The 25,411-nt window shown below is 39.3% G+C and overlaps 2 protein-coding genes across 23 annotated transcripts in view; both read left to right on the forward strand.

Annotated features, from left to right (window-relative positions):
* The window catches only part of LOC108621302 (tolloid-like protein 2), a 57,391-nt gene that overhangs the window by 20,896 nt on the left and 11,084 nt on the right, over positions 1 to 25,411 (forward strand). For 18 of the 20 annotated variants that reach the window (XR_001916417.2, XR_001916416.2, XR_016269298.1 and 15 more), the window contains 2 exons: positions 1,533 to 2,507; positions 21,063 to 21,089. Coding sequence is in view for 17 of the 20 variants with exons in the window: in XM_089464730.1 (XP_089320856.1) it covers positions 1,541 to 2,507; positions 21,063 to 21,089 (994 nt within the window). In the remaining 3 variants the exon portion in view is untranslated. The remainder of the gene's footprint in view (positions 1 to 1,532; positions 2,508 to 21,062; positions 21,090 to 25,411) is intronic. The other 2 variants (XM_089464781.1, XM_018018526.2) reach the window with 1 other exon arrangement.
* On the forward strand, positions 5,169 to 15,147 carry LOC108621311 (uncharacterized). 3 transcript variants are annotated; one of them, XM_089464941.1, is made up of 2 exons: positions 5,169 to 5,645; positions 13,444 to 15,147. In XM_089464941.1, the coding sequence occupies exon 2, from the start codon at positions 13,525 to 13,527 to the stop codon at positions 13,633 to 13,635; it is 111 nt and encodes a 36-aa protein (XP_089321067.1). In that variant the 5' UTR covers positions 5,169 to 5,645; positions 13,444 to 13,524; the 3' UTR covers positions 13,636 to 15,147. The 3 variants fall into 3 exon arrangements, with proteins under 3 accessions (XP_089321067.1, XP_017874037.1, XP_089321078.1); XM_018018548.2 differs by having other exon boundaries at positions 5,172 to 5,661; XM_089464952.1 differs by lacking the exon at positions 5,169 to 5,645 and adding an exon at positions 13,233 to 13,389.

Below are 25,411 nucleotides of genomic sequence, written 5' to 3' on the forward strand. Positions count from 1 at the left end.
ACTTGAAATGTTAACTTAACATGTTAAAACAGAACAGAAAGACTTAACAATTAGAGTTTCCCAGGATTTCAGTACACAAAAAATATAAATAAGTTAAATTGATGAACATAGATATTTCTGAATAGTAAAAAATTCATTTTGCATTTAATTTGTCATTTTCGTTAAGCGTAATGCATACCTCAACGAAGTCACGCACATTGCTGTCCACAGTTTGACTTTTGCTTTTCGTAGGTTAATTAAAACGCTTGATTGTTGTTGAGATGAACCATTTTTAATATCCCAGATGAAACGCAGATATAAAGGACATATATGTATGTGGATGGAGACTTTGGCTCTTTACATGAATATTCATGTCATACAAATTTAAACACTGAAGTTATTTAATCACATATTGAATATTCCATTGCATTGGACATTGAACGAATAAATTGCATTTTGTGCATGTACTTCTTATTATTTCAATTTTCAATTTGTTTCAAGCTGTTGTCATTTATTTAAATGATTGGAATTATAGGTGATAGATATATTAGTGAAAGAAGATTAATAACAATCCAAAGATCGCCTCATTTAATAATAATTTAAATAAATCCTCAAGTCTTCTAAAAGTCTCGTCTTGACATCTTATCATTCAATACTCCAGTCTAGTCATTGCACAAAAATATAAATTAAGAGAAACATTTACAAATGTAAATTTGGAATACAATTTAGTTTTATAAACAAAAGAGAAATATATTTTAAAATTTCATATTAGTTCAGATAAATATTCAATACACCGTATTTTTTCTTAAGCCCCAACCTAAAGTAATGCATATGCGCTGTAAATCCCGTGTCATTCGAATTCGTAAAAGAGACCCACCATGAGATAAGATGAGACGTCAAATACTGTAGCCACACGCCTGCTTGCCCACAGTTCTCGCTGAATACAATTCGAATTTGTGTATAAAAAAAGCTATTAAATCGATTTAATAAGATGAGCTTTAAATCACACATAAAAAGAAGCCGTTGGCAATTGCAAATAACAAAGCGAGAAAGAAAGAGAGAGAGAAAGAATGAAAATAAAAAGAGGAAGAGAATAGAAAGAATAACGAAATGAACCCTCATTTGGGATTGGTTAACAAAACGTCAAAGGATTGTGCCGCCGGCAAACGCCAGTGGAAATTGATTAAAAAGTAGCGCAGATGGCGGCGATAGCCTAAATACACAGAGCATGGAATGTTTTTGCGGGACGCTTAATCCCGGCCAACACGAGTCGACGAATTCCCTCTAAATGGCATGAGAATGAGCTCTGACTGGACCAGGCCCATAAAACTTCCATCAATGAAATTTGGGTATTGGTCCAGTTAGATGGACATATAGATAGATATATATGTGTGTGTGTCTGTGTGTGTGTGTGCGTATCATTTGTTTGCATTGGACTCGTTTTCTCTAGGTCTAGGGTTAACGGACTCGTTTTTTTTTTTTTGTTTTTTTTTTTTGCTTTTACTTGTGACATCTTTTTAACATATTATGTTTTCTGCTCTTTCCATTTACAGGGCACAACATGGCCTCAGCACAGATACGACATTTCTATAACACACCAACAACAACAACAAACAAATCTCCTTCTTCCACAACAAACCAACTCTTACAACAACAACGACAACAGCAACACACGGTCAACAGCAAACGGAAGCAATTTGAAAGTGAAGCGTTTGTGTGTCACACAACAACACAAAGTGAATTGGAAGCAGCAGCAGCAACAACAACAACAGCAACAGCAGCCGCAGCAACATGGCAGTTTTCTACACCAGCAACACTCGGGGCAGCCACAGCAACAACAACAGCAACAGCAGCAGCAGCAGCAACATCATCAGATGATGTACAAACGAGCGGAAGTAAGAAAGGTGTGTCAACTTGGTTATGGACAATATATGAGATCGCTATCAGCAGCAGTCGTAGCAGAAGCAACAACAACAACAACAACAACAGCAGCAATAACAACAGGGACAACAGAATGTTACAGCATGTTGGCACAGAGCCTGAGCACCAACAGTCGCATCAGCAATATCCTGTTGCACGTTCATATGGTGCTAATGTCACTGACGGCTACAACGATATTGGCTCTAGCGGTACGGGATGGCAGCGCATTGCTGTTGCAACTATGGGTGCCACTGCTGCTGTTGTTGGGCGCTCTCAATTGGCTGCCACTGACAACAACTGCAATACAACGGCTGCAACGGCAACAGCCAGCCTATGTAAGCCAGCTAAACAATCACGCTTATCTTCCAAAAACAAACACGGCCAAGGTCAAGACTCTACAACAGCAACACAGACAGCAGTCACACCAACAACAACAACAACAACAACAACCAAACAACAACGAAAAGTCTATCAACACTGCACAAACGATGACGCTGCCATTGCCCAGGGCACTCGGACTGTCAAATTCTTTATGGATATGCAAAAATTTGCACGCACTGTATTTCCGCTTGTCATTGTCTTCAATTTGCTACCTTTATTCTATGCAGGTAAGTCCCGCGGCCAGCTCACTTAATTAGGCTAACTGAAATTTACACATTTGCTGCCTGGTCAGCATAAATCAACAAATCAACAACTTAAGAAAACACACCACACTATACTACAAAACATAAGACTAATTAAGGCCAAGTTTACTGTTTACCGCAAAGCTTTGTTCTCGGCAAATGTCCTTTGACTGCCAATCAAGTCCGCTGTTGTTGTGGCTCTGCTGATTGGCAGCTGTATTAGGACCAGAGTGCCGCCTGAGCATATAAATAAATATACGTATAAATGCTAGCATACTTTTAAACGCTGCCCTAATACATTTGACAATATTTGCAAATTGACCCCACACACTGACACTCTGAGAGCAGCAGCTCATTATTTATATCGACATTGTGGATAAAAGAAAAAAAAAAAAAAAAATGAAATGAAATGAAACAAAAAAAGGTCACGAATTTAATGACCAACCGAACCAAAGCGAACCTTGCCCCAGGACTTGCGCTCAAGTCCTTTGCGTCAACTTTTTAACATCTTTTTTTTTCGCTCTGTGTTGATGCTGCTCATTTCTCACAAATAAAAATCAAATAACTTAATGTGCGTCAATATCTCCGTTTTGGCGATACCCTGTAAGCTGATTAAGTTGCATGGGTAAATTAAGCTAAACTTACTTTTATATATTATATTTGGACACTTAAATAATTTTCAGATCATTTTTTTATATGCATTAGCAAATGAATATTAAACGAATATTGATAATAGGTATTTGTAGTTTAATAAATCAGATAATCGGTCTCTACTCTTCATACCTATTAGCAACAATGGAAGCTCGCAAATAACTGTTAATCATCTCTGGCTGTCAATAAGTGTCTTTCACTCGCACTTTCAGAACAAAACTCAGAGAGCCACCGATTGGCGTACGTGTGTTGAGTGTGTCCATGTGAATGTATATGTGAACATCGTGTGCATTGACTCTTTGAGCAGTCCCATCAATCGTATCGTTTCCCTAACGATGTTCATTAAAAGAGCGTCACACGAACAGTTCAACGCAAGGCACTTAACCGAAGACCAAGACGAACAGAACCGAAGGTTGTTGCTCAGAGAGAGAGAGAGAGCGCGATTTGGCTTTCTTTCGGTTGATCTCGCGTACAGAGCGAAATAAATAGCGGGTTTCAGTTATTTGTGAGCTATGAGCTGTGAGCTGTAGGCTTGATGTTTTATAATAAATTTTAATGCTTAATATATAAAGTATACATTTTAATATACAACATTTAAATTTAATGGATATATAATTTAATGTATGCATAACAAACAAAATTTATATAATATTCTTCTTCAGATATATAATTTTGTTGGTACCAATATTGAATATATCAATATATTAAGTACAGTTACATACATTTGTCCAGACCAAGCTACCCCTTTCGTCACTTATGTACATACATACATACATATAATTAAAAACCACTTTATTATAAAGTTTGGGTTGCACAGACAATAGGCTGCGACCTTTTCCTTTTCCTTCTTATTTTATTATATATATTTTTTTTTTTTGGCAATTTGCTTGCCGGCCTTTGTTGCTGCGGTAAACTTATTAATTAAACGCGAACATAATTATTTAAGACAATGCAGCAGGGCACAAACAGCTGCTTAATAAAATTGAATTTGCGATCCTCAGTTTAAGGACTTACTTAGTGGGTTGGCGCTCAACAATTGCCTAATGTGCCAAAGCCGAAAGAAAAACAATAAGAGAACAAAACAGAAAAAAAGCAAAAAGAAGAAAACAGCAATACAAAGGCAAACAAAAGGAAATCAATGACAATTCCTTAAATGTCCCTCATTATTATCGCTAGTCGCATCCGAGCAGCGATTTAACTAAATTCAAGCGTCCGTCTGGCTGGCGGCTGGCTCGTTACTGTCTTATCAGTTGAGCCAGTTACGGCCGCTCTCTCTCTCTCTCTCTCTCTCTCTCTCTCTCTCTCTCTTTAGGCTCGCGTCTGCGCAATTCCATTGGCCATCTTATCACATCCGACGGTTATCAGTGCCTATAGAAATTGTTTATTGGGTAATACAGCCTTTGTTTGGCGCGCAAAAACTGCTGACTATATGTGTATTGGCAGCATAATGGATTCTCTCTAATTTGCCAGATAATGAAAGCCAAACTTAATACTTAACATCTATGAAAGGCAACGCGGTGGCGTGTCAAGTGGCAACTTGTCGTCCTATTAAAGACAGAGCAAACGAAACAAATGAAATAAGCAACTCGCTGAGCCGTAGCTGTGACAATTGTAACCAAAATCCAAAACAAACAACTTACAGATTCTGTCTGAGAAAGCCAAAGCGTAAACCAAACAGAAGCTGTAAGTGGTGTAAGTGTGAGTGAAAGGGAGAATGCAGGGGAAAAATCCCTAAAGCGAATATGCTGTGCGAAAAAAAATAGTAATAAAAGAATCATAAATTCAATTTGATTCAAGATTTATTGAATGTGAGTTGCGTTCATGCGATTGTCGAACAGCGGCAGCAGCCAAGCAGTCAAAGTTATGGCAAAAGCTTTCGCTTACTCAGTCCTTGCTATCGGACACACATACAAACACACTAACACACTCACATTGATATAAATCATCGGCACTCGTGCTCTCTCTTGCGCGCTCGGCTCTCACATTGCTTTATATTGCGTTGGCAGTGCACGAATCAACTCAGTCGATGATAGTCGGCCAGGCACGCAAGTCGCTTCAGGAACAGCAGCAGCAGCAGCAGTCGCAGTAGCAGAGCAGCAGTCGCAGCAGCAACAGTCAAAGCCAAACTACAAGTCGTGTCGTGTGACAAGCTTCAGCAGCAGCTTAACCGTTACTTTTGGTTCGTGTTTCGGAAGAGTCGCTTGAAATTCGAAGAGATTGCTTAAAGTCGTGCGTCGCTTTTTTTTTTTATCGCTTCTGTGCCTTTTTATGTTGCAAATTTTAATCTAATTTCTTTCGCATTTTCCTTTGTGTGCACTATTCGCGCGTCTTTCTTCTTCTTCAGTTCTTTGACCAATTAAGCTTGTAACGCGCGCTAACGTCCATAAGATTGAGAAGAAGAGCTTAAACCCAAAAACACAATAAGCTGATACAGGACATCGTCTATTTGCGAGGGTTTCGCGCAAATAAAGCGTAAATATATCTAAATGTAATTCGAAAATTGTACAAAAAATTGGCTTTTCTGTGCACATTTGAGAATCGAGTGGTGGAAAAATTCGGAGTTTCGATGAGATCATGCAATGAACAAAGAGGGATTACAAGGCTCAGGCCAAGTGTATTACGGATATATATAGAGACTTTACTTAGCATTTAATCAACATACAGTTGGTAATTCATATAACGAAACATCACATATTTGAGCCAGCAGAAGAGCACTTAAAATTCAACTAATCCCAACCAGCTGCGACTCAGTGCTTACAATGCATAAATGATTGCACTTGAGGAATACTTCTATTATTAGTTGACTCAGCCGAATAGGCAAGCAGATTTCCCCATTGTTGTCAATGATTTCCATTTATGCGTCCTTTGCACAATGGAAACGCAGACATGCCAGTGAGCGAGCGGGCGATTGCGACATAAAAGCAAATATAGACGTAGTTCGGATTGGCTGAGGACAATTGTTGAGGGAAGTTATGCACCTGGACAAAGCCAACGCAATGTGAATTGTAAAATTGTTGTTTTACAGCTGGATCAGCGCCAGTGTCCAGTCGGACAGTAATTGACTCTTATCTAACTGCGAATGCCTGTCTGCGACGCTTGACTGCCGCTGACAGGCGACTAGCAGCTGATTTGATACCGGTTCTTAAGCAACTAATTAAAATGCTTGAACCACACGCGCTGAGCAGGATACCCCTGGGGTGTTGCCGTGCCTGAGAGATCACGATACTCCGAGTGGGTGCTCCTCAGAGCAGAGTGCAGAGCAATTTGCCAGTCGTTGCAAAGATTGAAACGTGCCAACTGTGCAAATAGTCAATCAATAGCCAATCGTTGCTTGTTTTGTGTTTGTGCGTTTGGTGCTCTGTTTGTATAAGTCGGCCAGGTGATAAGCAAACAGCATATCGAAGTGATAACCTCAACCCTTTAGCCAGCCTACGCAGAGAAACAGCCAACTGCTGCCACCTTTCCCTTTTTTTGCCCCTTTTTTCCATTTTTTTTTTTTTTTTGGCAACTTGTGTGTGCCACCTCTGCCAGCTTCAGCTAGCTGGTTTTGCAGCTAATGGAGAGATAAAAGTTGCTACGTGTGGTAAATGTTAAGACGAAAAGGCTGAGTGACGACGACTATAAATGATGCCTGACTCCGAGGCCTGTCTGAGGCTCTTACGCATAAATTATTTATTCATTTGCTGTCGTAGGGTTTTTGTGTGCATCGTTAAAATTGCTTTTTGGCTGGGATGGTTCCTCTCCCCCTTTGGCTTTTCGGTGTGTAGCCGCAGCTCTGGTTGACGAACTATGTATATTTCATAATAAGCTGCACTCGTTTAATTTTTATGCAGACTCGTGAAACTCTTTCTTGCCACGCCCAGCCTACGGCCACGCCCACGGCAACGCACACATGCTGAAGTGCGCTCCTCGGCTCATATGGCTGGCCGTATTTAGTGAATTTCTTGCCCCAATGAAATGCAAAGAAATATGCTAAGCATTGGGCGGCTGACTGGCCCTGCCTGCAGGGCGTGGCCATGGCAAAGTTTCCGTTTTATTTTTTGATTATTTCCGGTGCGCTGCGCCTTTTCATTACTATTTGCCGGCGAAGGAAAGGAGAGGAATGGAAAGGAAAGGAAATTATTTCAATTTTTGCCTATTGGCATTGGGCGCACGTTGCGTATGCGTAACTTTTGAGACCACCAGCCCGAAATTAATTAGCCTGCTCAGCTCATGAGTAAAACGGTTTTTGTTTTCACATATTTGCTTTTAACTCGCTCCCTCAATTCTATTGTGGTTGTTTTTTTTTTTTTTAATTTTTTATTTTCTGTTTTTTCCCTTTTGCCAGTGCAAATTTCCGGCCAGCTGGCCCAGTTGAAACACTTGCTGGCGCTGTCATGTGATATGAAAAATATAGAAATATATCGCAACTTTTTCATTACATCAACGTGATGCCTGTCAGCCAAGAAACTTTTTAGCCAACAAACTTTGCGCTGTGCACAGCACGCCACCGGCTCTGCCAGTGTCACAGCCAGTTTTAGGCGATGGGCGACTGAACACGCCCACTACTCTAAATTGTATTTTCCTTGTAGACGGCGCTAATGAGTTCTCTGATTAAAATGTAATAGACCCCAATGCCCACTCCCGCTCCGGATGTCCTCCAACAATTTTCAGAAATTACCAAGTGGCTGTCAGCAAGACTCTAAGTCCCCTAATTAAAGTACACACAGTTGCCTAATCGTGAGTAGCGCGAGTAGCGGCCTAATTGAAAACAGGTTAAAGACCAAATAGCAAGCGTTAAGTATACGACAAGTTCAACAGCATGTCAGCCAAATTAAAAGCAAACAATGCTGTTTATTTTGACGGAGGCACTGCACAAGAATTTTTCGAGCATTTTCAATCATAAATTTAATTTTAATTTACAATTTCTCATTCGCAAATTTATTGTCGCAGCTGTCGTAAGTCCCAATCGCTTTTTATTGCATCAGACTCTGATTTATGAAATTAAAACTTAAACATATTTGAGAACTACTTATGTATTTATGAGCAAAGAAGAGTCGAATGATATTGCCAATATACATATATATTTATTATTCAAGCAATCCAATCAATTAGCCAAAGGCATTTTCGCTCAGGTATGTAGCTGCAGTCGGTCAATCAATTTCAGGGCTACGCCATAAAAGTGCGGATGATGCGACTTGACAGCATTACGAGGGCAAACTTGTCGAACTTTGGCATAGTCAAAAAAAAAAAAAGTTTTGCTGTGCCACAAATATCTCGGCTTCGGAATTGGCAAGAACTAAAACCGTATTACAACGGTATCAATGAAGCACGTTAATGTGTCTGGCCCGCAAAGTCTGTGGCTGTATTAAATATTAATAGCATAAGCATATAAATATGTCAGTAATAACGTGTCACTCACACGGATAAGCGCTTATTGTGTATTTCCATTAAATAAATCAATTCACCCCAAAGCGATTCCAGATGCCAATGCGTCCGCATGCAAGAGTCACTTTAAATTTAATCATGCATATGCAAAACCAATTGACTCATTTGCATTTCAATATTTCTGCAAATTAAATATGTCAAACGCAATATAAATACTCTAAATACAAGTGAAATGAGGAAAGAGGCACAGCTTTGCTGACATTGCATAAAATACAGAATTTTACATATATAGTTAAAACTGAGTTAATTCAATAAATTATTCATATAAAATTCAACTAGAAATCATATGTATATAATTGTCAAGTAAGACTCAATCCAATACACTCATAGAGAGCGATGCATTATTCTGTTATTTCTTTATCGTCATGCTGATCAGATAAATCTATATTGACTGATAATTTAGTGGTATATTGAAATTAAACTTAAAGTTGTAGCTGGCCAACAGCATTTTGCTTTTTTTAATACTTTTTATACCATATTTCATTCTTCAGCATTTAATTGTTCAGCATTTCATTCTTTTCTCCTTTTATGTTAATATTGCATTCACTATATTGTTAACAGTGTCGTATTTAGCATTAACAGTACTGTTATGGAAAACTAGGTTATTCCACCACAGGACTGTTAATGTTAGAAATGAGACTGTTAACGATAAATGTAGTGTAAAGCAATATAGTTGTTTCACTCTAACACCTGAAAGCAAACGACTAGATTTAGCCTTAATGAATGAAAGAGACAAACGATTAAAGCAGATGCAGAGCATTAAAAAGAGTTAATCTTACTATAATTACCTTAATCTCATTTCTGAAGATGATCTTTAAATGTTTTATCAACAGAAACTATAGTCAACATATATATATATATTTTTTTTTTGTGTTCCACGCTATGGCCAGCGTATTCCCTCGTCGTACAGCAACAGCAGTGTGACACTTGCTTTTCCCTGCATCGATGACAGCCAATTGTGCGGCGTAAAGTGAGCAGTCAGTAGTGGCAGATACTTAAACGAGAATGTCATTTAGCCAAGAATTTCATCAATCTTCGTTGGGCGCCCGCATTGCTGCATTGACGCACAAAGCGGCCAGGACATTGGCGTTGTCCTGCCTTGTACGACGATATCTTTTGAGTCATAAAATAAAGGCCTTTGTGTCGCATTTGCGTAATCTTTAAAGCATCCGCATAAAGCTAACGTGAATGCGAGGCATGCAACAGGACAGGACAATGCTGTTGGCATGTGGAGGTAGCCTTACAACAGGGAACAGCGTGGCCTTTGCGCCGAGGTTAAATTGTCGCTCTGCCTCTTCCCTAATCTGTCTCACTCGCTTAGCATTTCATTGTGTCTATCTCCCTCTCTCTTTAAACAGCAGACGGGCGCTTAAAATTTAAGACAAAAGATTTTTGCTGAGATCTAGCTTAAGTGTAGTCAGTTGCGGAAATACTTACGGCGGGCACATACACACATACATACATACTCACACGCACACACCTGGCTGTGTGTTTTCCGAAATCAGCAAAGCTCGCTGACTGCCTACAGCTGGCAGCTCTGCCTTAGTCCTGACTAAACAAGTGCAATTATTTTAATGCACTTTTGACTTTTGACATTGCAAGACAACAGCTGCTGTTGCAACTACAACAACAACAACAACAACAAAAACATAGAGGACAATCTTGAAGCACTTTAAAGCATTTATGGCTGGCATTGTTTGTCTACAGGCGCTGAGCCGCCCATTGAGTACAACACTTGGCGGCACTGCCTCAAGGTCGCCCGCCGCCTGAACTTGCCCCAAATGCTGCATCCCGCAATTACGCAGCGTTTACACTGCGCCAATGCAATTTTCTCTAGCTTGATTGTAGTTCTTTTCTTTTTCCTATTTTCTGTTTTTTTTTTTTTTTTGCTTACTTAAAGTCCTTCTGTGGCTGTCGCTGTTGCTCTTGACACAAAATTGAATTCGTGTTGGCTTCAAAAATTTGCCAACGTCACCCGCAGCTGATGATGTCGATGGCTACGCACCATCAGACACTGGCAGCGCCTTTTTATTCCGAGCCCGGCCACATTTGCCGTCCCTCCCTCCTCCCAGCCAGCGTAAACAAATTTCTGCAAATGCTCGCATAAAACTTACGAAATTGCAAAACGTATTTTTTGCTTTGCCCATCCGGGAATAGGGGAAGCGTGGTGTGTGTATTGTTTTATTTATTATTATTATTTTTTCGTTTTTTTCGCTTGCGTGTGAGTGTGTTTGTGTGTTTCTTGTTTCTTCTATCTGTTGGCTGACGCGCTGTCAGTTGGGCGTTGTCTGGCCGTCATGTCCTCTTGTGGCGCGTCGCCTTCAAAGCCAGCTGTTATTGCCGAGGAAGGCGCTAATTTAATTAAGATCCGCCGACAAACCGGCAGGCGATATATGTCAGTAAAATGTGCTGTAAGTCTTTGAAGTGCGCCATCCACTCTGACTTGGATACTTTGCTGCTTCTCTTGCCTTCAGTTCCTTCACAAAAACAAAAACAAAGTATGAATCATTTTTAGGTTTATTATCGTTTGGCATTAAACAACAGCCAGCAACAACAACAAAAGCTGGCAATATGTTACGTATACGCAGCGTCTGTTTAGCATATTTACATTTTCGAGCGTTGCTTGCTTTACCTGCGTAAGCTGCACATAAACTGATAAATTGACTTATTGCAAAATAATCGACTCTGGCAAAGCATCCTGCCCGTCCTGCCACTCCCCGCCTTCTCATCTTTTTATGACATATTTGGCTTTATGATGTAGTTGAATTTGAAATTTTTCGAGCCGCAGCTCGTGAGCAGACAGCGGCGCATAAATTAAGGCCGGCCTCATTTGCCGCGCAGCAGGGCGCATTTAGTTGAGGCAGTTGCTGCCGTTTCATTAATATTAATTGACCAATCCAAAAGGAACAGCCAAAAGGGACATGACCGGAGCGAAAAAAAAACTATGTCGGGTTTATTTAAAAAAGAGCCCAAAATAACAAATTTGTTTTGGGCATTGTTAACGAAAAATGCACATAAATAAAAGCGGGCATTAGGCCAACGGCAAGCCAAATAAAATAACGTTAAAATATGTAAAATTAGCAGCGGCTGGCAAATCGGAATTTCTGCCCAAATTTTTGGGTCAATTATTAGATTGCATAGCCGAGTTATATAAATGAGGTAGAATCTACGATATGACATGTGTGACTAGCCTTAGATATTTGCTGTGGGTGGGCGTGCCTGGCGCCCCTTTCTAAATGTCGCTTGAAATTGAAAATACGAAATGTTCTCCGCTCAGCTCCCAATGGCTGACAGGAGAGTTTCCCAGCTGCCTCAGCGCCAATAGCCCTGTCCAAATATTCAATTGAGAATGTTGTCTGCTTTTATATTTATATTTTGATTTCTTTTTCTCAATCTCTCTGCCTCTCTCTCTCTCTCTCTCTCTCTCTCTCTCTCATTTTTATTCATCGTCGACTGTCAGCAGCTGTGGCCATTCACTGCTGTTGCTGCATTAGTTTTTATGCTCACCTTTGGAGCTGGAGGTGGGAGGTGGGCGATGGGAGCTGAAAAGAACTTTTCCAAACTGTGTTTCTCCTTCATTCAGTTTTTCCATTATTTGAGCTGCAGTTGGTTTCACTGTAGTTGTTTGTATTGATGTAGCTAAGTCTTTGCCCATTGCTAAACTGTCAGCGTTATTTTCATTTCTCTCGTATACTTTATATATATTATATCATTTATATATATGCGAGCACTTGATTCTAAGCGCACACAGGACATGGAATTATTGATATTGGCAAATATATTTATTTGCCATTTTTATTTTCACTTTTATTAACTTTGCTGTGAGCTTAACAAACATTTGTTGTGCTGCTCGGCAGTCTCGTAAAGTTTTGTACATGATTGAATTCCTGTGGGCTCATAATCGAATTATTTCTGCACATTTAAACTAGTTTTCCTTTCGCTACTCACCATATAGCATAGTTTCTTCTTTTTTTTTTTTTTTTTTAATAGAGCTTGTCAAGCTTTGCCTTGCTTGATAATTGAATTTTCCCGCTGTGTGCACTTTGTCCACTCAGCGGGAAATTAAGTGAATGACTTTGTGTCAGTTATCGAAAGGGTTGGCCGCGCAGCAAGCTGCTGCTTGTTGTTGTTATTGTCGAAGGCGTCATTGTTGCCCGAGGACAGGTAAATTGACACTTGATATTGCAGAGAGTGCAACACCCAACAACAGTGTTATCTGAGCCACAAATGCCACTCGTAGGCATTGTGTTAACAACTCCGCTGATCCAATGCCAAAGAGAAACAAGAATAGCGACAGAGGCATTAATAGACGGCTTGGGTCAGTCCTCTATCTCACTATTATTGGTTGTGATTTTTGGCAAATTTCCACTTGTGCGCCTTCTGATAGACTCTGGCTCACACACACATATACACCCATACATATATATATATATGTAGCCTGCGCACAATGCGAACGGCGACGTATGACAAGTTTTGGGCTGTCCACAAGCTGTCACAGCGCACACATTGGTGGGAGTGGGAGCGGGAGGGCGGGTAACCGGAACCTTAGCCGAGGCATTTTACGCACAGTCAAGCGACTGATAGGCAGTCCTCGAAATTTATGGTACGCAATTTGTTTCGGCCCGCCCGCAGCCATGTGAGGGCATATATCAATGCCAACAGAGAGCATGAGTCGGGAAGTTATGACAAGTAATTGGGCCTGGGTTAGTCCCCACGGATGATCTCAACTGTGCACAGGCTAGGTCAACAAGAACAAAATAAAAAAGAGCAAAGAAAACAATGGAAAAAGGTAAAAAGGGTAACACAGTACAACAACAACAACAAATCTCTGTATCTTACACAGCAATTAAACGGAAAATAGACGCACCGAAGCTAAGATCTTCGGTCTCCTGTTGAGGCAGACGGTTTCCACTTAAACGTCCGGATGAGTAACAGCGCTATGGTGGCCGTGGCCATTTGCTGCATCTTGGTGCTCCTGGCGGTATTCATTGTCATCATCATAGTGGTGGGGCAGCAGTTCGAGGAGCCCAAATGAGACATGCTCCAGCTGGGACCTGGCAACTTCCCAGATGGATAACACAGATCGACAAACTGTTAATTGCCAAGGCACCAACTAGTGCCAACCATCAACAACAACAATATGATGAAGAGGAGAAGCTGATGCATTATACCGCCGTCGTCCATCGATGTCCACATAACCAACCATACGAGTCACATCTAGAATTCAAGGTCATCCCATATAAGGCGAATGGGCTAGAGAATGAGAGAATCGTCAGAGATCGAAGGAGAGCGCTACAGCGCTATTAATCGAAGAAGAAGTAGAAGTAAAAGTAAAAGTAAAAGTAGAAGAAGAAGACATCCCAACGTCAGTACCCATTGGCTGTGATGTGAAGTTTTTAGACAAATTAAAAATCAACAAAATTTGAATCATTCCTCATGCCGCAAAACACATCTATAAGTAGACGTTTACCTTGTGTGTTTGTTAAATGTTGTTATGAGCAAATCAATATTAAAAAACCCTATATACATGTTTACATAATTTATAATAATATGTATATACATATACATAGTTATGGGTAACCCAACCGTCGGAACATCGCGATTTTATACAAGTGTTGTTAACAAATTTTTATTGATGTTTTATTGATGTTGCATTCAACTAAATACACACAAAGACACTTGAACAGTTGCAGACAAACACACTCACAAACACATACACTCAAGCCAAGTAAAAATGTAAGCAAAATAAATTTATATAAACGTCTCAATTGACAACTATGCCAAAGTCCAAGCACGCAACATGTGGCCAGGCTGGATGCTGGACAACAAAAGGAAAATAAAATAAAATATAAATGAAATATAAATGAAACGCATACGAATCGTATGAGCAAGCAGCAAACTATGTAGCAGAGGCAAGAGGCAAGACGCGAGAGGCGAGTGGCGAATGCAGCAAGACAAAGACAAGGACAATAGCAAGCGCAACCAATGAGCTCAAGGCAACACTGCTCAAGCCTAGGATACTCGAATTAATGTATGTAGATGGATGCAGAGATGTAGTAGGAAATGTATATGGATTTATAAGCAATCGCACCTATTAATAGCAGCAACTGGAAATTGTAGGAGCATGAGAATCAGAATCAAAGCTGTTGGCATAGTTCTAGTAAATGATATGCATTTTATATATCAAATAACTTTTGGATAAGTTTTATGTGTGTGAATTAACTCATATATATGTATATATATGTAATGATATACATATATGCATATATGTATGTGTATAGAAATATGAATAACAAATTAATAATACATATGGTTACATATACGTAATTATTTAATTTTCGATGTATACTAAAGAGTTCTCTATGTGTCTGTTTGAACAGCAACCCGTATACCCGAACAACAAATGAGATAATTCAATTTTAAAGTTATGTGAAACAACAACCAGAATAACCAGTAAATTCGATATAAAATAAAAATACATTTTATGCGAAACGTACGCGCGTTGTAAACAAATATAATATCTATTCAAATAAATTAACCAAATAAATTGCAAGCTTCGTTTTTATTATGAAGTGCTCCAGGCTGAAATCTGATATCAGAAATTATGCATAGTTAGGTAAACAGAATTGGCCAGAATTATATATATATAAAAAAAAAAAAAAAAAATGAAAAAAAGAAAATGAAAAAACATTTGATTGGCCTCATTTCATCTAAATAGCAACAAGTTAGCCCTTATTTTATGGAAATTGAAAATATTGTAAGACACGGAAAACTACTCAAAATTGTGGGAAAAAAGTGGGAGAGTAAAGTCTCGGATAAAAATGGAATTTAATTCGACTGCTTTAGAAATCCCTCAGGTATGCGCTTAGCAATATACAGGTGTTGGTTGTCGGTGTGCAGCTATGCAGCAAATTCATTTCAAAGGCCACGTAGCTGCTGCAGGCAGTTGCAAGCTCACACTCACATACACATGTCTACTTGCCCCCAGTTTTAGATATTACAACGTTATAAACTGCTGTTGTTGGCAGTAAAAAAAAACACACACACACAGTAGTTGCTGCCAGGAGACTAAAGCCGGAGCGTGCAGCGACAATAAAGTTTTATTAGTGCAGGTGCTGTCAATGATGTTCGCCCACCTGGTTGATTAAAATGGCAACGTTAAGCGTTGCTTGGCGAAGAAGGCTTTAAGCTCTGACGAGCCTACGGGGCTCATGAAACATTCCTGTGTAGTCAAATTCTTCAGTCATTACGTGAGACCTTTGTACTTATTTAAAATAATTAAAATATAATTAAACACAGCTGTTAACAGCAAAGTGAATTAATTACATTTATACATAATTAAACAAAGCTATGAATCTAATATTTGTTTCTGGCTTCTCATTTGAGCTGAACTTGAATGGAACTGAAATTCCATCAGACTTGAATAAATGATCCTGACGTATAATCCATATCTGACATTCCTTAACTTATCCAGCAACTCCGTGCATCATCTCAGCTATAAAGTTTATTTAAAGACACCTTGTCATGAGTATTAAACTCTCTTCTTCTTTATTTGTATATGTCACACACGAATTCACGGGAAGCCGTCACTCTACACAATGCGTAAAATTAAGCTGAAATTAGGATTGTTTACTTGAATGATTGATATTTCGCAGAGCCCTGCAATTCGCTGTGCCCTGAGGTCGTGTATTTAAGATGTTGACATTTGCTTTCCAAAAGTTCTTCAATTTGGTTGACAAAGTGGGGGAAGAGCGGTCTCATGAGGGGAACTGCGATAGGAAAGAGGCTCGGTCTTCTCCTAAAAAATGTATGACATTTTTTTGGCTGAATCGGATGAAAATTGAGTTCTTGAATGGAAAACTTTATGATTTAAATAAGTATGATATTTTATTATGTTGGTTGAATCTTGCAAAACTTTAAATAATAAAATAAAAAAATAATTTAATAAATAAAAGTTAAAAATATATTTTATTATATTAGCTGAATTGTAAAATAAAATTGAGTTCTTGAATTAGTTTATGATTTAAATAAATAAAATTTAAAAATATATTTTATTGAAGCGGAATATATGTATTTTCATTTCATATTAAAATATGTTCTATACTTTAGAATAAAATGTATTACATTCTAAATAAAACATCAATCATTTATCCATTTCCATACCATTTACGGCTACTTAAGGATCTTCAACTCGTAAATCAGATTTAGTTTTGTTTCACCTGCTTCATGAAACTGAAGTCAATTGGGTGGCGTTGGGTTGACTGGGCCGAGACGCCTGTGTCCGTTAGATTTCCGTTTGAAAGCTTCAAGTAATCATAAAGTGATGGAAATTCAATTTACACAATATTAAATATGGCAAGTGGGCAAAGTTGAGAGCTTACTGGGCGAGATGGGAAAGGCTGCAGGCAGCGAATGTTAAGGTGGCAATTTGGTACTTTTTGTAAGCGAAATTGAGTATGTGTGTGTGTGGGTGTATGTGTGTGAGTGTGGTTTATTATTATGCAGATTAGGCTTAGGTCGCTTGGTTTACCTTTACAACACTCTGAGTTGACATACGAACAGTGGGCGTGGCAGTGTGTGCGCATGTGTGAGTGCGCATAAAAATCTACACACTTTTAGCTCTGTCGCTTCCCCTTTCCTGTTCTCCTATCATCACCTGCCCTCAAATGAATATATGTAAATTGTGTTTCATTTTGAGTTTTTCTACCGTTTCTGCAAAAAGTCCTCAAATACATACATACAGATATATACGTAGAATATTTACACACACACATTTAAGGCCAGTCGATGCCATGACTAAAATTCAACCTTACATCAAATGTCACGTTTTATGAATATGCGTTTGCATGGCAACAATTTGTGCATTTTGCTCTCAATACACTCAATGTCCTCGACGTGCCCAAGTATTCCAATGCCGTCGTTGAGTTTATGCAAATATCGAGGGCTTTGCAATTTGATTGTGCTTTGACGTAAAATCACATTGCCCAAACGTATGTAATTGCGACTGTTAGTAGTTTGTAATTAGCTGTCAATTGATTCGAACGGGCCTGGGCCAACAGACTATGCAGTTATATTATTCGTATTTCGAATTGGATTCGAACTGGGCTAGATGCGAAAACCAATTACCGAAAGGAAATAGGCCAATTAGAAAGCAAAATCGAAAACAAACGAAAAAAAGTGGAGAGTTAGCTTAAGAGTTAAGCATTCAATTCCGAAACAGTTTTCATGGGTTCTCTCTCTGTCTCTCTCTCTCCGAAACCATTTTCATATGTTTTATTTATATCTCTCTCATTCTATTTAGTAACAAAACGAAGAGTTGGCTTTTGAATTAAATATTCAATTCAGAATCGCTGCTCACAATTTAATTCAATCTCGCTCTCTCTCTCTCTCTCTTTTCTCTCCTCCTACTTAAAAAATGGAGAGGTTTTAATACCATTCGGAATCAGTTTTCACTTTTTAACTATTTCTCTGTCTCTCTCTCTCACTTTCTCTATTCAATACCGAAAAAGTTTTAGCTTTTATCTCACTCTCTCTCTCTCTCTTCATTAATAAAAACAAGAGTTGGCTTACGAATTAAATATTCAATTCAATTCAAATCCAATTAGTCTTTGGTATTTGTCCCTCTTTCTCTTTCTCTCTCTCTCTCGCTATCTCTCTTTCTATTCCTATTGTGAAATCATTCAGCTCTTTCTATTCGAAGAATTTTGTACACAATTTAAATTTGGCTCATTTGCATGGCCAAATTGAACAATGTTAATTTGCATGCGGCGATAGCGTCAAGAAATGCACTCACTGATGCGTAAACTGCAGATAGAGAATGTCCAAAGACATTTAGGCCAGTTGTGGTAGATTGCCAACAACAACGACAGCAAAGACAACAAAAATTGCGACATGTCTAATGGACTGAAATTTAATGCAGTTTTGTGTAATGCGGCAAAAATCGCTTTTGGCATTATTGACATATAAAAAATGCTGGGCATTAGGCAAAGCTCAAGTCAAAACAACACCTACACAGAGGGTGAGAGATGGAGAGAGGGAGAGGGAGGGAGGGAGAAGTGACTGTGCGCTCTCGAAAATGCCGCTGAGTCAACTGTCAATTAATCAATGCTGGCTGCCTGGCAAATGCTGCCGTTTTGGCCATCAATTTAATGTGTGCACGTTAAGGCGGATGGCGGGAGGTGGGAGGTGGGAGGCTGGAGGCGCTGCCTGTAGCCAGCGGCTAGCAGCGGCACAGCTGTCAGTGTGGGCGTGGCTGTAACAAATATTTGGATTTTCAAAAACAACAAAAAATCGGGGAACGAAAAAAAATAAACAACAATAAATACATATATTACAACGTTATGCCGCGAAAATAATACACAGATTTACGATACTTGTACAACCGCCACACCCACACAGACCTATGTGTGCCTGTCTGTCTGTGTGTGTTTGTGTGTGCGTGTGCGTTTGTCTGTTTGTGCACAGCTGAGAATACATAAGAGAGCATATTTTATTTTTGACATTTGTCTGTTGCCTACCTTGTGGCATGGCCCGTGCATTTTAATGGCACGCCCGTAGCGCGCATTGTGCTACAAATTTATGGACATTTATTGAGCATAAGTGTTGGCAATTCACAGAGCAGCTGCGTGCCGTTCATTATGGAAGCCAATTTTAAATTGGGCTACGAAGCGTCGTACAGATAGCATTTTAATAAGCACGCCCACTGCCGCCGTGATGTCACTCGAAGCTCTAGCTGAAGATGAAGATGAAGATATGTGTGTGTATGTGCTTGTGTGTGTGTGTTGAAATGAAGATTTATAAACCTCTCAGCGTGGTTTTCTGGCCTGGGTCTAACGTGTGGGTTCAGCAAACCCATAAATCTTGTGCAGAGTCTTGTTTAGTTTATTGAATTATCAACGGGATCCAGTATTTGTGTGTGTGTGTGTGTGTGTGTGTAAATTCACTTCTGCTTATGTATGTGTGTGGGTGTTTGAGTCTGGCATAAAACTAAACGAAATATCAAACACGTGCGCCAACACTTATGTAAATAAGTTCTGCCTCTCAACTGATGAGCGAGGTCGGAGATAAAGAAAGGAGAGCTGCCATATTTATAGTTTTATTTGTCTTTATATTTTGCGCTTTGTCTTATCAACACCAACATCAAGATGTCGTCTGTTAGTTACGCAGCTGCGCTTAATTTTCGGGACTTATTTAAAGATATCCATTGTGTTGAGCTCACGCACAACTTAAATATATGCTCAGCATTCGTCAAATTGAAATCAAATAATATGCTAATACAATCAAAGCCGCAGCAACAACTTTTAAGTCATCCCAAATGGAAATACAATTTCTGAAGCATACTTCTCAGGGCGCGCAGCAAAAGTTCCCTGAATTCGGGGTGTTTATTTTGATTTGTTGTTTACGAATACAAAGGACTGCCATAAATATGTATACAATATGGACAGGTTGACGATGCCCAAGCGAAACTCTTCAGAAATGAAGACCGTAAAATGCTTAAATTATGGTAGTTGTTGGAAAATATTTAAATTTCAGAAATTTTAGAACGCCAACAAAACCAGCAAATTGATATCAGCAGCAAGCAGATAGGGAATACTTTGTGTTGTTGCAGAAAATCCTATAGTCAGGGCGAATAAATACTTTAAGCTCTCGGGCCGTTAAAGACAAAGGGAATACAACGAAAAAAAGAAGCAAAAAGACAACCAAGCTTGCAAAGGATATTTTCAATGCCTAAAATCTTAACATTGACATGGCAAGCCGCATCGACTGCATTGACAACAGGCCCAAGATTCCATACAAAAAAGGGCACCAGATCAGGGTTACAAGGCAGCGTTGGCCACTTGAATGACGCCCCCAGAGCGCTCTGCACTTGGCATCAATCAATAATTGCCCATTGAGAGCAGCAGCTGGAAGAGCAGCCGCTCCAACTGCAGCTAACCCATGATTGATTAGCAGCGTGCAACATGAGGTGCTTCAGCACACACGAAAGAACACGACCAGAATGCATAATGGCGCCTATTGAGCTGCTCCTGCTGCTGCTATTGCTGTTGCTATTGCTGTTGCTGTTGCCTATATTGTAACTATATAGCTCAAGTCATATATTGCCGCAGTGTCTGCGTTATATTTCTGTTTCCTTTCCTTTCCTTTTCTTTTTGTATGCCAGGGCCACAGTCAATCGCCTGATTTGTCTGCTCTAAGACGCTCGCTGTGTGGGCGCGTAGCTGACAATGATGGATGCTGGGTCTGGGCTGCAATTGTATCTGCATTTAATGATGCACACACACACTCAAACACAAACATATATACAATATCTTTATCATCATCTGCTTTGGCACTTACTCCAGCCAAAGCGCTCCAAGTGCACATTATACATCATATCATATTCAAAATGAGCTTTCGCCGTTTCGAGATTGACTTTAGATGCGAAACTTTAATTAGTTTTCAATTACCTTCTCTCTATTGCAGGTACGTTCCAAGAAGCCATCCAAGAGCGTAAGTAGTTTTCAAAATTGCCTTTATTATTGCCCACTTATCGATCAAGTTGCCTTGAGCGCGCTCAAAGTTGGTTGCTTCAAGTGCGCCGCCAAAGCCGTTTGAAGTTATTTAGTTTTTGCCAGCAGGAAATTTATACGCTATATACGAGTAGAGGTATATAACGAATCGAGAGATTCGACAAAAGTAAACATACGAAAAAATATGTCTAGATATGCAGGCGTTACATTTAAGCTGCTGCTGCCCATCGTTGAGTGGCAAAACCAAAAATCAAAACAAAATCTAAATGTAAATACCCATCTCACAGGCGAATTGAAGCTGAGTCCGTTTTGCTGGCATTCGCTTCCGCCTCCCCCTTTCTTCCTCCGCCATTTAGCCTGGCCAAGTGGCCGAGGGTGCTCGAGTCTTGAGGGCCAGCCGAGTCGGCCTGGCTGAAAGTTAATTAGCTTGTCAGTGTTTGAGACACATTAAAACTGTTGCCAGGAGCCAGCGCAATGATTTGTGAGCATGCTGTGTCAATCGATTTGCAACACGAGATATTCATTAGTGTAGTCGTCTTCGTCGTTGTCATGCGGGGCGTATGAGTAATCTGTGGGTGCAACCAGCGGCATTGACTGCTCATTAATGTGCAGCTGATTTAGGTGTAATTCATGCAGCTTAAACGCTAATTAATAGACGACCCCAACACAAGCACTTGAACGAAATTATCAAACTAATGGCCAATGAATTCCACTCAGCTTACCTGTCCTTCCACTCAACACGAATGGGCGCTTAAGCCCTTGTTATATAATAACACCTAATATTATATGTCAGTGCTTCAGATTGAGCTTACAAGCGAGGCAGCTGTGTCAGCTGAGTCTATGGCAACCCGATTCTTATCCTTGGCCCAGCCAGCCTCATGCTCGTCTTATCTTCATGGCTATGCAAAGTGTCGGATTACCTGCAGCAGGCGGAGCGTCTTTCTCTTTCCGTCACTCTGCCGCTCGTCTGTTAATCAACGCATTCGCTCTACCGCCATGATTTTATTTTCGGGCTAAATAAACTATTAGGAAAACTCATTTTCATGAAAATCCACTTTAATTGCTGTTGCCGCTGCTGCTGCAGAACAACCGCAGCGGTTGCGCGAACCAACAACAACAACAGCAACAAGAACAACAACAAGGCACACGGCTGCGGCATCTCAGCGGCCTGGCATTTGCTGAACGGCGTTAGTTGTAAATTTAACGCAAATTGTCTGTAACATGAGCTCTCCGACTGAGGTGTCGTGGCTGCGCTGCGGCTTGAGGGGGAGGTGCTCTACGGGTGGCGCTCTGTAAGTGCCAACAGCAGTGGCTGCCATTAAATTTGCAAGAGCTGAGTGTAACTGTGTGTGTTTTTGTGAGTGTGGGTGTGAGTGGATCTGTGTGTGGGTCTGTGTGTGTGTGTGTGTGTGTTTGGGCTGGAGCAGACATATTCTTAGCGCAACTGTAGGCCGGCATCCCTGCGAAGTAAAGCATTATAGGTGGCGACAAAAGTGTCAGAAGCGATTTCTGTTACATAGAAACACGGAAATTTATTGTTTTTATTTTAATTTTATTGAGCTTATATAAAGCTTATGCTACAAATTTATTTTAATACACAGGCTCTTCAACTGACATATTTCGAGTTTTGAATGAAAGATCAACATTTAAACAATCTACAGCTGATGAAAGCCATTTTCATACATATTTATACTTTATTAACTTACTATTTATATCTTCTTCTCATTAACTTCTCTTGCATACCACAAGGTTTAGACTATTTTTTTTTCTGTTATTTATATATATATATATATATATATATATATATATATATATATATATATATATATATATATATATATTCTTCAAATTAATTGAGCAAAATTTTAAGAATATATATATAAAAAAAAAAATTTATATATATATATATATATATATTTTTTTTTTTTTATATATATATTCTTCAAATTTTGCTCAATTAATTTATAGACATTATCGCATATTTACTTGCTAGCCTTTTTGGTTTTAATAATCCTCAATTGATGGATAACTCTATATATTTTACCGAATCTTATTTTAATCTGCATTGGCCGAAAGTTCTCTTGCCTATATAAAATGTCTAGCTTATTACCCTTCATCCTTTTTTACTATTATTTAAATAATTCACTAAAAGAAAAACTCAACAAAAAAACATATAAATAATTTAACTATTTTAATTTGAAAAAAAAAAATATTTGTAAATAATTATTTATTTATTAGAGAAAATTATAAAAGTAAATTTTATAAAGAAAAAAACATTGACAGCAATGAATTAATAAATTATGAATATATACTTACCATAAAATTCTACTATATTAATTAATTAGCATCGAGGGAAGAAATAACATAATTAATAATTATCAAAGCCATTGAAAAGTATGAATGCTCAAAATCGAATTGAAACGCGCAACATGCTAAATTTATATGGATACTTCCTAGAATTTCAGTTCACCTGATGTGAATCAATTGTAAATTTCTGTCGGCTGCAAGCTACTAATACTCTCACACTTATCACCTGGCTTAGTCTGTACACTTGAGGTTATTAGCGTAATGTTATGTGGCTCGTTGGGCCGTCTGTCTAACGCCAGCTGAAGGAGTATTGACGTCGACATCATCGCCTTCGTCAAACTTCTCTGTCTCGCCGCATCCTTGGGGAGCAATTTGTAAAAGACCAAAGCTGCGGCTGCTTTGTGCCTGGAGCGATGCCACCAGGCTCGCCAGCGGCGATGTTGGTTACACCTGTTTGGCAGGTGCGCCATGTGCTTGTGCCGCACTTAACTTTTAATGTGGGTGTGCGTGCGTGTGTGTGTGTGTGCATACATATATTGGCAAACAACTGGTTTACATGGCAGTTACGCGGATTATGACTGTCATTTTGTGGTTTTTGATCGTTTTAGTTGCACAATACGTAATTAAAATGTTCATTTAAATGTGGGAAGCAGACACACTCACACACACACACACACAAGCCACAATTATTTGAATCGTTTAGCATTGAAACAAAGTGCTGTAAATTAACATAATGTCTAGGCAGACAAGCGAACAATAAAAACAACAAAAGTCTCAAACAACAGCAACAGCAACAGCAACAACAATAACAACAGCCACAAGCATAACAATAACAACAATAAAGTGCAAAAATATTTATGCCAATGCAAATGGCGTCTGCATAAAATTTATTGACACTTTACGAGTGCTGCGCATTTTCGTTGTCATGGTTACCCGCCCAATGGTGTGGGTAGCGGGCGTGTGGGCGGGGCAACAGCATGGGCTTAGAGGGCATGCTGAATGCTGCATTGTGCAGGTCTCTTCCGTTTGTCAGATTTCGTTGCGGTTGACATTGTTATACTCATGGCCACGACTGGGCGGCGAGGCAGCCCGATCCGCCCAGCTTCCAGTCGCTCGCCAAGTTCCACGTGGCAATTGCAATAGCATTTATCACAAAATCCCGCAAACGTGTCCTGGCATCCTTGGCACTGCCATCCTGATAGTTGTAGCTGCACAAAATTTTTGTTTTCATTTTAATGAGCAAACTTTGCGCATGTTCGCTATTTATTTGCAGTTTAGCAATTGGCACGCGAAAACGCACCAGCAACAGCACCAGCAAATGCAGATAAAATGCGAAAATGCGAACGAGTGCGCAGCATAAGAATTAATTTTCAATGGCTGCACATCACGAACTGTTGATATAATAAAATAAGTATAGCGCTTACTGCCACGCGCACTTTCTGCAACACCAAATGCCAGTTAACACCGCAGTTTATGGCGTCGCAACATTTCAATTGAATGCGTTAACTAAATTCCACTTAAATTCGTTGTTACAATTTAAACGACTCGCAAGGCGCTCACTTAATTATTTACAACAACCGTGCTGAACTAGTCTAGTTCTTATTGTCTTTTAATGGTCATAAAACAGCCGCCCTCAATTCAATTCCTGTTAACAAGAAGAAGAGACATCTGATATTGTATTGCCCAAGAGTTAAGAAACTGAAGCTTCTATTGAATCGTTATCTTCGAATGAAACGAGTTGAATTATTTATTTCAAGTGAACAGCTTTTGATAGTCTTTGTAGTAATCCATACACTTGATAGAAACAGTTTTTCCTAGAAATGTTGCATGTAAAAAATTATAGCTGAAGTCTTTTACATCCTCTTTGTTGAGCAACATCCCTTTTTCTAACCAAGAGTAGCACTGCCACTGAGTCCTTCGATGTGCCCGAGTTGACCACTGACAGCTGTGCTCCTACCTCAAATAGTTTCTAGCAAATTCTCAAATGTTTTTAAA

Source organism: Drosophila arizonae, chromosome 2, assembly GCF_054131065.1.
Source record: "Drosophila arizonae isolate 15081-1271.41 chromosome 2, UAZ_ARI_1.0, whole genome shotgun sequence".
NCBI classification, from domain to species: domain Eukaryota; kingdom Metazoa; phylum Arthropoda; class Insecta; order Diptera; family Drosophilidae; genus Drosophila; species Drosophila arizonae.

Coding starts and splice junctions, on each gene's coding strand:
- LOC108621311 (XM_089464941.1), top strand. CDS start 13,525: ATGAGTAACAGCGCTATGGTGGCCGTGGCCATTTGCTGCATCTTGGTG.